This window comes from Bufo bufo, chromosome 9, assembly GCF_905171765.1.
Source record: "Bufo bufo chromosome 9, aBufBuf1.1, whole genome shotgun sequence".
In the NCBI taxonomy this organism is placed as follows: Eukaryota; Metazoa; Chordata; class Amphibia; order Anura; family Bufonidae; genus Bufo; species Bufo bufo.
Window position 1 is genome coordinate 107,360,318 of NC_053397.1, and position 16,655 is coordinate 107,376,972.

Sequence of the window (16,655 nt, forward strand, 5' to 3'; positions counted from 1 at the left end):
ATATTTATGAGCTCCTGACTCTCCCCGCCTACCTGCTGCTGATTGACAGTTATTTTCCATGTGAATCAGCAGCAGGTGGGCAGGGGAGTGGCTATAGCTCTGAATTAAAAAAACGCTGGACTCACTGACATCATGCTGGATTCAAATCAGCTCATTAGCATGCGGCATATGGCATCTTTGTGTGTATATTATGAGGTAACCATCTGTCACACCAGTAAGTGAATACATCTAAGGTACTTTTCAGTAGTTAATGATTGTATACAGTGGCGTACCTATCATATAGGCAGACCACGCAGCTGCTATGGGGCCCATGGCATGGGGGGGCCCGGTGCGCATGGAAGGCCCCGCCCCTACATCTGCAGACAGTTTATCGGGCATTGAGGAAGCACGCCCATTTGTCCTCAGTTCAGTCCTGGCCGGGCCCTGCTTGCTTCCTCTATGCTCAGGACCCATACGAACCTCCCCCCCCCCCCATTCTGTACACAATACAGCACACTCTGCTGATGTCCCGACCCTCCGTGTCAGACTCAAACAGACAGAACTTCACCGGCCACGCCCACATCCATGAAGCCACGCCCCCACCACCAGTCGCAAAAAAATACTGCAGCAGGAAAGAATCTGAGGTAGGAAACTTGCTGTCTGCCACCTCCCTCTAGCCTGCTGTTACCTATTATCTCCCTCCTGACCCCCACAGAACCTCTCTTGTATGCCCCTCTACTACTCTCCCCACAGAATAGCTGCAAGCCTGCAAACATCATCTCCTATGTTCCCTGAAGTCCCCAGAGACTCCTTGCCACCTTCTGTGACCCAAAGAACCTGTACCAGCTTCTGTGCCCCCTTCTCATAACAGAGCCCCTGCCACTTTTTGTATTCCTTGTCACCACCACCCACTCACAAAGCCCATGGAACCCTCTGTCCTCCTCCAATCTCTTTCTGTCCACCCATCAGTAACTGAGCCCCTATCACCTATTGGACTTGATGTGCCCAATCCCTTAGCACAAACCCCTTGTCAACTTCTGACGAGAATCAGCTGGAGGAGGGGGTGTGCGGCACTGCGCAAGCACAGATCCACGGGTAAGTCAAAATTATAGCAGCGCCACGGGAGAAGTACCCACTTAATGCGCATGCGTAAAACCGGCCGGGACACACTGCGCCTGGAGCCACGGCTGGGTAGGAGATGGTGCGCACGTGCGGCTATATACTCCGGTCCAAATCTACTTACCCCTGAGTGCGCACGCGTGGTGTAATCCTGATGTGTGTGGCGGATGGGAGTATATAGCCGCAAGTGCACACCCTCTCCTACCCAGCCGTGGCTCTGAGCGCAGGCGCAGTGTGTCCTGGCCGGTTTCGCGCATACGCATTAAGTGGTGCCTGATAAGGTATAGTATTCTGACAGAACACACTCCCCTCATAGAGCCTCTAGCAGCTTCTAATCTCCCATCCACTGCAGTGTCCCTGACATCTGCCACTTCTAACAGTGCCTAGTGGCACTGACTCTGTGGCAATTATGGGACAAAAAATTGCTAATAGCTGCCCTGTCCCACTGTGTGCAGGATATGGTGGCTTTATCTGTGCACATTGTATAAGGGTCCATTCAGACATCTGTTGAATGGGTGCGGAACGGTTGCGGACCCATTCATTTTCAATGGGGCTGGAAAAGATGCGGACAGCACACAGTGTGCTGTCCGCATCCGCATTTCCTGTCCACTGCCCCGGTCCGCGGCTCCGGAAAAAAATAGAGCATGTCCTATTCTTGTCCGCAGCTGCAGACAAGAATAGGAATGATCTATTAAGTGCCGGTGATGTGCGGCGTCAGTGTTTTGCGGTCCGCAATTTGCAGACCGCAAAACACTATGGACGTCTGAATGGACCCTTAACAGGATTATTTATCTGTATAGCATATTATGTTATTATTTGTGCATAGTGTATGGGAGAAGCACTATATGGTGGAGTTACTGGTGTGTGCAAGGTTTAACAACATTATTGGTGTGTAAAGTGTAATAGATCATGTTTTTTGTGTATAACGTATGAAGTTCACGCTTTTATTTCTTGCACGTTATGACAGCAATATCAACTTATACTCAAGTCATTATTCATGATAAATGGCTATTTTTTCTCATGGTAAACTAAGCATCAGCAGCAACTAGTTAAAGGGGTTATTCAAACCCTATAATGCCCCCCAAAATGCCAGGGCACCTCATACAGGTAATACTTTGCCCGCTCCCGGCACCCGCGTCACTGATGCCCACATGGCCACCACTGCATCCCCCTGTCACATGAATGAAAACATCCAGAGACGTGGGGGGCAGTCAATAGCCAGCCACAATAGGAACGAGCCTCCTTAGCATCACGGGTGACGCTAGGGAGACTCATTTCCTTCACGAACTGCTATTGGCTGCACCCCCCTCAGCATAAGTATTACCTGTATGCGGTGGCCAAGCATTTTGGGGGGCAAAATAGGGGTTGTATAACCACTTTAACAGGATACCAGAGTTTTATTTTTCATTTTTTCATTTTTATTTTTCTTCCCTATCTTCCTTGAGCCATGACTTTTTTATTTTTCCGGTCACATAACCATATGAGGGCTTACTTTTTTGCAGGACAAGTTGTACTTTTTAATGCCACCATTTAATATGGCATACAATGTAGTGGGAAGCGGGCAAAAAATTCCAAATGGGGTGGAATTGGAGAAAAAAACTGAATTCCTCTACCATTTTACGGGTTTTGTTCCTACGGGGGTACCCTTTGCGGCGAAACTGACCTGTGCCTTTTATTCTCTGGGTCAGTAGGAATACAATGGGGGTGTGGCAGGGGGGGAGCCAGGGTAGGTAGTGGGATGGGCCAGGGGTGGGTAGTGGGCGGAGTTAGGGGGCCCAATTCAGATTCTTGCTATGGGGCCCAATGATTTCTATGTACGCCCCTGATTGTATATAATTTGTTAGATTATAATCAAATATCCACATGACAGGTTCCCTTTAAGAGGAAGATTGCTGTAGACCCCACTGTTAAGTGGATGGAGTGTTGTGGAAATCACTGTTAAGGAGATGGGGTATTGTACAGGTCACTAATAAAGGAACAGCCGCTGTGGAGGTCACTGTTAAATGGGCGGATTGCTGTGGAGGTCACTGTTAAAGGGGTGGGCTGCTGTGGAGGACACTGTTAAGGGGGGGGATGCTGTCGAGGTCACTGTCAAAGGGGAGGGCACTGTGGAGGTCTCTGTTAAGGGGGCAGGAAACGGTGGATGTCACAGTTAAGGGGACGATCCGCTATGGAGCTTTGTGAAGGTCACTGTTAAGGGGGCGGGTTATTGTGGAAACCACACTACATGGTGTACTGTGGAGTTCACTAATAAAGGGATGGCCGCTGTGATCACTGTTAAAGGGGCGGGTACTGTAGATGTCACTGTTATAGTGGATATTGTCGATATCTTTTAATGACACACACAAACATTAAATGAAATATACCCGTGCAAAGCCAGGTCCTTCTGCTAGTAACCACATAAAACAAACTTTATGTGGAATACTTTTACTTATCCAAGCCATTCTGAGATTTAGTTTTTTAATGACACATTGTACATCATGTTTGTTGTAAATTTGAGTCAATATGTTTTACATTTTTTTATTTTAAAAATTTAAAATGTACTATTTCATTATTCTCTAAAATTGAATTTCTCTGTTTTAAGATAGAAAGTGATACCTCATAAAATAAAAATTAATTAACATTCACCATATGTCTACTTTATGTTGGCATCATTTTGGTAATGTTGTTGTTTTTTTTGGGATGTTAGAAGGTTTAGAATTGTAGAAGAAATTTTGAATTTTCAAGACAATTTCCAAAATCAATTTTTTTTAATGACCAATTCAGTTCCGAAGTCACTTTGAGGAGCTCACATAATTGAGACCACCTATAAAGTACCCAATTTTAGAAACTACAGCCCTCAAAACTTATTTTAGAAATGTTGTTAACCCTTTAAATATTCCATAGGAATTAAAGCAAATTGTGGGTGAAATTTAAAAACTTCCCTTTTTTACTAAACATTTTCCATTTTAATACATTTTTCTTGTAAAACATCAAGGGTTAACAACAAACTTTAACATTTATTACTCTGATTCTGCAGTTTACAGAAACACCCCATATGTAGTCGTACACTGCTGTATGGGCACACTGCTGGGCTTAGAAGGCAAGGAGCACCATATGGTTTTTGCTGGAACGATCTTTGGGTGCTATGTTGCATTTGAACAAACCCTGAGGTACCCCTACAGTGGAAGCCCCCAAAAAGTGACCACATTGTGGAAACAATAATTTTTTTGTTTTTATGATGTTCACCTTGTAGTATATATGATATGGTACATATACATTTTTGAGCGTTGATATTATGTTTTTGGGAGGCGAGGTGACACAAAAGAGCTGTTATGGCTAGGGTTGAGCGAACCCGAACTGTAAAGTTTAGGTTCGTACCGAACTTTACGGTGTTCAGCACCCGAACCCGAACATTTCAGTAAAAGTTCGGGTTCGGTGTTCGGGTAATATTAATATACCATCGGATCGGAGTTTTCTCTAATCCGATGGTATATTTTAACTTGAAGCATCCCCATCACCATGGGAACGCCTCTATGTTAGAATATACCATCGGATTTGAGTTCGATCGTGAAAACTCAGATCCGACAGTATATTCTAACACAGAGGCGTTCCCATAGTGATGGGGACGCTTCAAGTTAGAATATACTGAGAACTGTGGACATAACGGCCCCCTGCTGCCTGGCAGCACTTGATCTCTTACAGGGGCTGTGATCCGCACAATTAACCCCTCAGGTGCCGCACCTGAGGGGTTAATTGTGCGGATCACAGCCCCCTGTAAGAGATCAGGTGCTGCCAGGCAGCAGGGGGCCAGACCCCCTCCATCCTCAGTATTAAAATCATTGGTGGCCAGTGCGGCCCCCCCTCCCTCCCTCCCCAGTATTAAAATCATTTGTGGCTAGTGCGGTCCCCCACCCCCACCCACCCCTATTAAAATCATCGGTGGCGAGTGCGGCCCCCCCACCCCCTATTAAAATCATTGGTGTCCAGTGCTGCCTCCCCTCTCCCCCCCTAATTAAAATCATTGGTTAACAACCCCTCCCCCCCATCATTGGTGGCAGCGGAGCAGCAGTTCCGATCTGAGTCCCAGTTTAATTGCTGGGGCTCCGATCGGTTACCATGGCAGCCAGGACGCTACTGCAGTCCTGGCTGCCATGGTTACTTAGCACTTTTAGCAGCATTATACTTACATGCGCTGTCTGTGGCCGGCCAGTGCTCCTCCTACTGGTAAGTGAAAGGTCTGTGCGGCGCATTGCTTATAGCACAGACCTGTCACTTACCAGTAGGAGGAGCGCCGGCCGGCCACAGACAGCGCACATAAGTATAATGCTGCTAAAAGTGCTAAGTAACCATGGCAGCCAGAACTGCAGTAGCGTCCTGGCTGCCATGGTAACCAATCGGAGCCCCAGCGATTAAACTGGGACTCCGATCGGAACTGCCGCTCCACTGCCACCAATGATGGGGGAGGGGGGTTGTTAACCTGTGGCCACTGCCACCAATGATTTTAATTAGGGGTGGGGGGAGAGGGGCCGCACTGGACACCAATGATTTTAATAGGGGGGCCGCACTAACCACCAATGATTTTGATAGGGAGGGTGGGGGGGCCACACTGGCCACCAATGATTTTAATACTGGGGAGGGAGGGTGGGGGGGCCGCATTGGCCACCAATGATTTTAATACTGGGGAGGGAGGGGGGTCTGGCCCCTGCTGCCTGGCAGCACCCGATCTCTAACAGGGGGCTGAGATCCGCACAATTAACCCCTCAGGTGCGGCACCTGAGGGGTTAATTGTGCGGATCACAGCCCCATGTAAGAGATCGGGTGCTGCCAGGCAGCAGGGGGCAGTTATGTACACAGTTCTTAGTATATTCTAACTTGAAACATCCCCATCACCATGGGAACGCTTCTGTGTTAGAATATACTGTCGGATCTGAGTTTTCACGATAGTGAAAACTCAGATCTGAAAAAGCTAATACTATTATTTTTCGTTATAACCATGTTGGTCAATGGTAGTCAATGCAGAAAGAGGAATTGCTCTGATAAAAAAGTTTAACGAATTGGTCAGGGACGAATAACAAAAACAATTCTTTTTGAGGGTAGTGAAGCATCACAGAAAAGTCGTTACCAAGCTAACAAAAGAAGGGATTGCGTCGTTCAAAGTGTCTAGTTTTAATATTATTTTAAGTTTGTGATTTCTAGTTTTCCCAATAAAAGTAATTAACATTGAAAAATCTTATTTTTTGCCTACTTTTACAAAACTGATTAAAGTGTGCAACCTCTAAATATTATCCAATCTTATTGAAATTTGGCATATACTGTATTTTTCACCCTATAAGGCGCACCTGCCCATAACGCACCTAGGTTTTTGAGGAGGAAAATAAGAAAAAAAATATTTTGAACCAAAAGGTGTGCTTTTGGTGGGTTTTGAACTAATGGTGGTCTGTGGATGACACTATTATGGGGGATCTGTGGATGACACTGTTATAGAGGGGATCTGTGGATGACACTGTCATGGGGGCATCGGTGGATGACACTGTTATGGGGGATCTGTGGATGACACTGTTTTGGGAGGGATCTGTGGATGGCACTGTTATGGGGGATCTGTGGATGGCACTGTTATGGGGGATCTGTGGATGGCACTGTTATGGGGGATCTGAGGATGGCACTGTTATGGGGAGGGGGATTTGTGGATGACACTGTTATGGGGAGGGGGATCTTTGGATGACACTGCTATGGGGAGGTGGATCTGTGGATGACACTGTTATGGGGGGATCTGTGGATGACCATGCTATGGGGGGGATCTGTGGATGACACTATATAGCATTTTATGCTATATGTGTCATCCACAGATCCCCCCCATAACAGTGTCCCCCAATACACCGGGCCCCGCCGCTCACAGCAGTATACATATCTAAACAGTAATCCTTAACCTGAAGTAACTTCATTCATAAAGTGGGAGGAGCAGGCGCGTGAATGAGTGACGTTACGCCGCCGACCGCTCTGCCTGTTACTGCAGCTTGATTGTAAGGTAGTAAACAGGATAGCACTGCTTTAAAGTTAAAGATGGCAGTGCCAGGATGGGGCTGGCAATCAATAGCTACCACCCGCAATGTCAGATCTATTTATTGGCCTCTGACACAGATAAATGGAGGTTGCACGAGACATTATGGCGAAGGTAAACTCAGACAGTTCTGGCCAATGTTCCAATCTGATTTCCCAAAAGTCCATAGGGTCAGTGAACAGGGCATATGCTGGGAAAAGGCCACATTCATTTTGAAAGCAAGACAATTTAAAATGAAGCGTGAATATTAAATTTGGTGACTGCTTGTCACCAAATGGTGCCAGCTTAAAATGGTAAAAGCAGGTGACAGAATCCCTTTAAGCTAACAATCTGAGTTTACAAGTTTTTATAGCCTTAGCTGAATGACAGCAGTTTTTCAAATGGTTTACAGCTTCAGTCTTGAGCTATTGACTATCCATTCCCTTCACTTGTACAAGTGTCTAGTCCTGCAAAAAACATATTTACTTAATCAGTGAGAGGCTAGGTTAACCATGGGCGTTGCGTTCCCTGTAACAGCAGAAGACAACACAATGGAAAGTGTAAGTATTGCCGTTCCTTAACTGTGCGTTGCATGCCATATAGTGAAGCATGTGAAAAGCATGCTTCTTCATGGTCACTTAACGTGTTCGTTTTGCGGTAACGTGACGCACTGCATGCATTGGCCTTTATTCTTATAGTAGAGAAGTACCGTATTTTTCGCAAAAGTGGGGGAAAAATAGCAGTGCGTCTTATGGGGGCGAATGCTGCGACCGTCCGGTGAATAGGATGAGAGGGAGGAGGGGCTGGGGGCCAGCATCTGTTTCTGTAATGGCAGCGGGGCCCTGCAGTCACTGTATTCTACTACACCGGGCCCCGCTCACTGTAATATAATCATATCTAACTTGTGGGTTTTGTTAAAGTATTCCAATCATCTTAAATCTAGCACTGTGCTACTTACTACTAACTTCTTGGCAGTCAGGAGGCTGGGTGGGCGCTCGTAGCGTAGCTCACTACGTCACGCGCCTGCTCCGCCCACTTTATGAATGAAGCAGGCACCGGGCCCCGCTGCCATTACAGAAACAGATTCCAGCCCCCATTCACTACACAGGAACACTGTCATGGGGGGATCTATGGATGACACATAAGATAAGATGCTATATATGTGTCATCCACAGATGCCCCCATAACAGTGCAATCCACAGATGCCCCCACAATGATCCCCCATAACAGTGCCATCCACATATGCCCCATAACAGTGCCATCCACATATGCCCCCATAACAGTGCCATCCACATATGCCCCTATAACAGTGTCATCCACGGATGCACCCAGAACAGTGCCATCCACAGATGCCCCCATAACAGTGCTATCCATGGATATCCCCATAACAGTGCCATCCACGGAGGCCGCCATAACAGTGAAATCCACGGATACCCCATAACAGTGCCATCCACGGATGCCCCCATAACAGTGCCATCCACGGATGACCCCATAACAGTGCCATTCACAGATGCCCCCATAACAGTGCCATCCACAGATGGCCCCATAACAGTGCCATCCACAGATGCCCCCATAACAGTGCCATCCACAGATGCCCCCATAACAGTGTCATCCACAGACCACCATTAGTTCAAAACCCACCAAAAGCACACCTTTTGGTTCAAAATAATTTTTTTCTTATTTTCCTCCTCAAAAACCTAGGTGCGTCTTATGGGCAGGTGCGTTTTATGGGTGGAAAAATACGGTAATTAATTATAACTTTTTGTGAATTGGGACATTTAAACTTGCTTTTTTTTTTTTTTGTTCCAATTTAAATCTAGTAGGAGTCGGAGTCGGTTAATTTTTTGCCGACTCCGACTCCAGGCACCCAAAATTGCCTCCGACTCAGTCTCCTCGACTCCGACTCCACAGCCCTGCCAGCATCTTGACCACGTAAGAGTTCAAATTGTTCACAACTGGATTGCTGTGTGTAGAGTTCTTTTCTGGCCACACATTCCATTTTCAATGACTGAAGACAGAGTGGAGGAGGAGAAGTCTTAATGGAAGAAGAAGTAACTGATTAGGACGATGACAACAAAAGAGTACTGGTTGTGGACAGGGCTTAGCTGCCACAAAGAAGACCAGAAGACAGAGAATAGACTTGTCCTGATTCCTGACCAGTTCTATTTTCCCATTAAATCTAGCGATGCTGCCTCATGTACGTCGAACTACACGACATTATAAAAGCGAGACATTTTTATAGACAGCTGTCCAGAAGTAGTAGTACTGTTGGACAGGACCTGAAAACTCAGACTGATGAGGAGGTGGTGACATCAGATGAGGAGGATGGTGGCAGAGGCAACATACAGCCAAAACACCAAAAATACTATGAGGGTCACATTTGGGGGGAGAGAGAAAATTCAAAAAATATATATTGCTTATTACAATAGGCTGTGATGTGTTTAATATCATTAGAAATAGAGCTAAATTGTTTTGATGCATACTTTTTCAACATCTGCATTTATTATGCTCACATTTAAAAGTTTCTTTGTAATGCAGCCATCTCTTTTCTGGTGTTAGTGTTGTTCTCAGAGAAGATCACTTATGTCCCATAGTGGACACTTTGGAGAAACACACTTGAAACGTTGCTTTAGTACCTCTGATAAATCAGGGACTCTTCTTTCTTGTCCTCAGCTCCATCTTGAGATATCAATAATGGGATTTGTGAACATGGGAAAAATATTTGCAACCAGCAACTAGCTTGAGTGCAGGCTGAACCCCCACCTGGCCAAGGTGTGGTGGAGCAGTTGCTGCCGTGCCACTTAGAATTTTGGGTGGTGTGGAATTTACCACAACTAAGTGGCACGGCAGCAACTGCTCCGCCACACCTGAGCCTGCACTCAAGCTAGTTGCTGGTTGCAAATATTTTTCCCATGTTCACAAATCCCATTATTGATATCTCAAGATGAAGCTGAGGACAAGAAAGAAGAGTCCCTGATTTATCAGAGTTTCAAGTGTGTTTCTCCAAAGTGTCCACTATGGGATATAAGTGATCTTCTCTGAGAACAACACCAACACCAGAAAAGAGATGGCTGCATTACAAAGAAACTTTTAAATGTGAGCATAATAAATGCAGATGTTGAAAATGTATGCATCAAAACAATTTAGCTCTATTTCTAATGGCATTAAACACATCACAGCCTATTGTAATAAGCAATATATATTTTTTGAATTTTCTCTCTCCCCCCAAATGTGACCCTTATAGTATTTTTGGTGTTTTGGCTGTATGTTGCCTCTGCCACCATCTGATGTCACCACCTCCTCATCAGTCTGAGTTTTCAGGTCCTGTCCAACACACAATCATTCTCTTTCCCACCCTTCCTTCCTCTGTATTTGCCCTAAGTGCCCCTACTGCAAAACCATGGTTACAAGTGCCACTACTTCTACCACCCCCACTCACACAGCTATGCAATTTAGTCATCAGGACTCCCCCTCTACCTGAACCTTCTTCTCATGGCAGTCCAAACACTGACTGTTCTCAAAAAACTTAGCAACAGGAAAACTATCTTGAGTATTTTTTGTAGCACATGGAATGTTGTTGACTTTTCTCATAGTTAAAAAGACATACACATGGTATCGATATCCAAAACCACATGGAGGTACAAAGCGTTGGTTATAAAACAAGTATTGCAGGAAGTAAATGTTTTGCATTAGCTTCCTCAGGGGAGGCCTCCTGAGGAAGCTAATGTGAAACACGTGTTGGGGTGTCCTGTGGAGGTGCTTTCTTTTGGGTCTGTATTGTGCAATATTTGGTTAGTGTGGATATACCACAGTGTGGTTTTATCTGTTTATACTTGCCTTTTATATCCCACAGCACTTGTTATATGACCACGGTTTTGCACCGCCATGTGGTTTTGGATATCTATACCATGTGTATGTCTTTTTAACTATATGTTCTTCAATAAAAATGTGTTTTCTTGATGAATACTGGAAGCAGTGTCTAATTTTTGGTTTATCAGTGTTTTCTATCTTGGGAATGTGTATATTGGGCCCTATTTTAATAGGTGTCTCTCAGATTTTCTTATGAAAAAACAAGGCACCCACACTAGGAGGGGGCAGAGATGATGCAAATGAAAGGCTTCTCTGGGGCTGCAAGCAGGAGGATAAGGAAGAATGCACTGAACCCTGGCCCAAAGGCATGGTGTCTGATTCAGAGGTGACTCCGACACCATCCTGCTGTGGCTGGGATGATACGTGAGCCATCTAGCCCACAATGTCTTTTTTGGTCCTCAATAATAATCTGTCACCTAGCAGAAGCAAGGGAGAACTGTGGCCTGTTATCACTGCTGACTGGACAGTTGGTGTCGTCTGTGCTGCCGTTGTTCGCTCTATTGCAGTTACTTACATTCTCACTTTTGTCATATGTTTTCAATTACTCACCCATTACCACACTGTTAACTAGTTTATTATGAAGCCTATTTAAACAATACGAAGTCACAGGTTTGGCATACTGATTATTAAATGAGGAAACATTGCAGCAGGTTTTTCTGAAAAAAAGGCACAATTAGCCCCTGTGACCAAAAAATATGCTGCTGTTGACACACTAAAATAAAAAATTTTGTACACCTATAAACTCATGTGATCAATCTGATCTTTCCTGCCCTGTTTTCCTCACTAGTGTACTGACATTGAAATGTAAAATTGTAGACACCATTTACTGTGATTTGTCCATATTACATCACCAAAACTTTGGTTAATTTGTTTGGAAGTAGAATTTTGAAATTTTTTAACAAATCTGATTCATGTAGATTCAATTCACTCATCTATAGATGCCAGACAAGACCTTATTTTTTATAACTAATAATATCTACCACAATTTGTCATCTTTACAATAACACTAAAATATAATTGTTTTTATATACTTGTTTATATGTCTTTTGTAGACGCTCTGCTTCTAATGTTCATTGCTTGGCTATTGGCTGTAAAAAATGTGTGCATGTCTTATCACCAATTTGCTATGAGTTAGTGTGCAAAGTATACTCGAAATTCAGAAGTAGTAGTTATTCTGTGTTGTATTTTAATCAAAGTCTGAAAGAAAGGCTGGAATATGTTTATCTTAGGGATGCTGGAACTTGTCTTCTGATGAATCGTGTTTTAATAATTTTATTTATTTTAATCAATATGTGGAGTTTCATTCATACAAACAATTGCCTTTGTTTTTCTGCTGCTTCTTTAGGGCACCCTTTGCCACTGTCTTCACATTTCATCTTCACTAATCAGATCTCTTATTTGGTCATTCACATAGCATTCAAATAGCCAATTAATATGCAAGAATCTTGCACATATCAAAAATATTTTTTAGATGTTGCCATTTTATTATCACCAGAGCCAACCTCTGATGACAACAGTGGAAACCCCAAAACTCCTAAAAGAACTGGAGATGGCCCTGAAGACCCAGATTTACCTCCTAAAGGTACTTTTCATCTTACTCATAAGACTTAGAAGAGGTGTACATTTGCATTCAATCTTACTTTCCTCCTATCAGTCTATCTTTCAGGTGATATAAGTTTAAGAATGTATATATCTATTGAGACAAAGTTTGGCGAGTAGCGATAAGTGAAACTTTTGACATTTGGTTTGTTTGAGGTTTGACGAAATATTCAAAAAGTTTGGTTCAGACACAAATCAATTCTACCCAAACTAAAGTTGCTCCAATTGCCCCAAATTGGTATATAACTCCCTTTAGTCTCCTGGGAATTTTTAGGAAAAGATGTTATCTCTTTTTGTTAATTTTTTATGAATTTTTGAATTTTTGAATTTTCCCCTAAACTCTTGAACGCAATGACAATGGCAAATAATGTCAGAGTGACATTGACATATATAGCTACGGGTAAATGCATGTTTGATGGCATTAACACCTTAAGGACCCAGGACGAGAATGCTCGTCCTAAATGGCCGATACTTTGCGCCTCAGGACAAGCATTCTCGTCCTGCGGTCCCCCCCCCCCATGTGCGGTCCGGCAATCAGCAGCACGGATCTGGCTGTTAAGGACAGCCGGATCCCTGCTGCATCCACCAGCATCGGTGATAACGCCGATGCCAGTGGATTAACCCCTCATATTCCGCGGTCAGCGCTGACCACGGCAAATGGGAGGTTTGCACTCCCTTTCCTTAGCCATTGGGTCCCCGAGCTGCGGTGGCGGGGACCCGATGGTTGTCATGGTAGCCCCAAGCCATTCCAAGGCCTTGGAGCCCAGTATGTACAGAGACCTATGAGGCCCAGCCCCCAGGCTGGGTCTCATAGGCAAACTTTCAGTGTATTACACTGTGTAATACACTGATAGTCAATGCAGTACAATACAGTGTATTGTGTTGCATTGAAACAGGGATCAGACCCTGTAATGTTGAAGTCCCACAGTGAGATATAAATAAAAAAAAATATAAAAGTAAAAAGTGTTTTTAAATAATAAAAAAAATTAAGTTTCAATAAAAAAGCCCCTTTCCCATAAAAAGAGACATATAAAATTGTCAAAAATAGAAAAAATAAATAAAAAAACAGACATAATAGGTATCACCGTGTGTGTAACAACCTGCTTTATACAAATATCACATGATCCACCCCGCCTGGTTAACACTGAAAAAAATAAAAAAATATATAAACTGTGCTAAAAAAAAGCTATTTTTTGTCATTTTACATCACAAAAGTGTAATACCAAGCGATCAAAAAATTAGACCCTACCTAAGACAATGCCCAAAAAATAACAAAACTACGGCTCTCTGAATATAGAGACACTAAAACATGATTTTTTTTTGTTTCAAAAATGCTGTTATTGTGTAAATCTTAAATAAACAAAAAAGTATACATATTAGGTATCGCCGCGTCCATAACAACCTGCTATATAAAAATACCACATGACCTAACCCCTCAGGTGGACACCGTAAAAAAATTCAAACGGTGTCAAAAAAGCCATTTTTTGTCACCTTACATCACAAAAAGTGTAATGCCAAGCGATCAAAAAGTCATATGCACCCTAAAGTAGTACCAATCAAACCGTCATCTTATACCCAAAAGAATGAGCCCGTACATAATACAGTTGCCCAAAAAATTTAAAAAAACTATGGCTTTGAGATTATGGAGACACCAAAAAAAATCATTTTTTTCAAAAAAGCTTTATTATGAAAAACGGAATATTTGGTATTGTCGCATCCGTAACAACCTGTTCTATAAAAATACCACAGGCTCTAACCTGTCAGATGAACATTGTAAATAACAAAAAATAAAAATGGTGCCAAAACAGCAATTTGTTGTTACCTTGTGTCACAAAAAGTGTAATATAGAGCCACCAAAAATCATATGTACCCTAAAATGGTGGAATCAAAACTGCCACCTTAACCCATAGTTTCCAAAATGGGGTATTTTTGGGGAGTTTCTACTCTAGGGGTGCATCAGGGGGTCTTCAAATGTGACATGGCAACTTAAAGTTATCCCAGTGAAATCTGGCTTCCAAAAACCAAATGGCATTCCTTTCCTTATGTGCCCTGCCGTGTGCCCGTACAGCAGCATACGACCACATATGATGTGTTTCTGTAAACTAAAGAATCAGGGTAATAAATATTGAGTTTTTGTGGTTGTTAACCCTTGCTTGGTTACTGGAAAAAATTTAGTAAAATGGAAAATCTGCCAAAAAAGTTAAATTCTCAAATGTAATCTCTATTTTCCTTTAATTCTTGTGGAACACCTAAAGGGTTAACAAAGTTTGTAAAATCAGTTTTGAATACCTTGAGGGGTGTAGTTTCTAAAATGGGGCCATTTATGGGTGGTTTCTATTATGTAGGCCTCACAAAGTGACTTCAGACCTGAACTGGTTGTTAAAAAGTGGGTTTTGGAAATTTTCTGAAAAATTTCAAGATTTGCTTCTAAACTTCTAAGCCTTCCAACGTTCCAAAAAAAGAAAATGTCATTTACAAAATAATCCAAACATGAAGTAGATATATGGGAAATGTAAAGTAATAACTATTTTACGAAGTATCACTATCTGTTTTAAAAGCAGAGATATTGCAATTTTGAAAATTGTGAATTTTTGCTAATTTTTGGTAAATTTGGTATTTTTATGAATAAAAATGTAATATTTTGACTCAAATTTACCACTGTCATGAAATACAATATGTGATGAGAAAACAATCTCAGAATGGCCTGGATAAGTAAAAGCGTTTTAAAGTTATCACAACATAAAGTGACACATGTCAGATTTGCAAAAAATGGCCTGGTCCTTAAGGTGAAAAATGTCAAGGTCCTTAAGTGGTTAATAAATAGTGTGTTAAAAAAACACTGTGTTGCTGCATGTGTTGTGTTGCTTTTTTTTTTTTTTTTAAAGAGAGCTTCCAAAAATTGGCCCTTATTTGGGGCAGATGGTGTATAAACACACACAGTGTTATGGGAAAATCAGCAGTAGCAGCTCCAGCCATCCAGCCAGTAGTAGTAGGCCACAGTTCTTCCTGGCTTCCTATAAGTGCCACATTATTATTGAGGACAAAGAGGATGACATTGTGGACTGGATGGCTCACGCTTCTTCTCATTCGCAACAGGATGATGTTGAGGTCATCTCTGAGTCTAACACTCTGCCTTAGAGTCAGGGATCACAGCATTCCTCCTGCTCCTCCTCCTTGTAGCCTCAGAAAAACTTTTCAGATGCATTATCTCTGTCTTCACTGCCCCTTCCTAATGGGGAACCTTTTTTTGTCTAAGAAGAGGCAGCAAAACCCCACCAAGCGCTATGGAAGATACTCAAGAGAGTCTTTCTGTTGATAACTTCCGTGAGTCCTACTTGGATACTGAGCTTTCTCTGGTGTATATGGTATTCCCTGTCCCCATGGCCTTCTGGCAGGCAGATTAAAAAAGTGGTAGGAACTGGCCCTAGTATGCTCTCTTTATACTGTTTTGTCCGGCCTTCAGTGTCATCTCAGAGAGGTTTTTCAGCATGGGAGGTGCAATCATGACACTGAAATGGACATTGTTGTCCTCTGCCAGTGTACATTGGTTTTAACGGACACATAAAATCCATTAGTTCATCCTATATAAAATGATTAGGCAAACTAATATATTTCTGATACATAAAACACTAAAATCTTCAATGTATAAACAAGCTGGTATGCAGTCCACAGAGCTGAGCTTCAATGGCAAAAAAGATCAAAATTGCATTGGTGTATGTTCAAATTCCTACTGGTGTGTCTAATTTGCACCAATATTATCACAAGAACATTAGTCCAATTCTATCATTAGCAGACTGATCATGTAATTGGAAATTATTGTTGTTGTATCTTAAAAAATGTTATCACTGAAAAATTCTCTGTTCTAAAAAAATAACTTTTATTAAGTTATTTTAATATATATATATATATATATATATATATATATATACACCCACAAATATGCATAAAATAAAAACAATATTCAATGTAAGACAGGAGATCCTATGGTGATGTAAACAAATAAATTACCACAGGGTGGTCACTTATGGTACAGCTGATGGATTGGGAGTAGGTATGTATTCATCCACCC

At 42.6% G+C, this 16,655-nt stretch overlaps 1 protein-coding gene across 1 annotated transcript in view; it reads left to right on the forward strand.

Annotated features, from left to right (window-relative positions):
• The window catches only part of PRG4 (proteoglycan 4), a 181,890-nt gene that overhangs the window by 91,962 nt on the left and 73,273 nt on the right, over positions 1-16,655 (forward strand). The window contains exon 15 of the mRNA XM_040408297.1: positions 12,483-12,569. Coding sequence (XP_040264231.1) covers positions 12,483-12,569 — 87 coding nt within the window. The remainder of the gene's footprint in view (positions 1-12,482; positions 12,570-16,655) is intronic.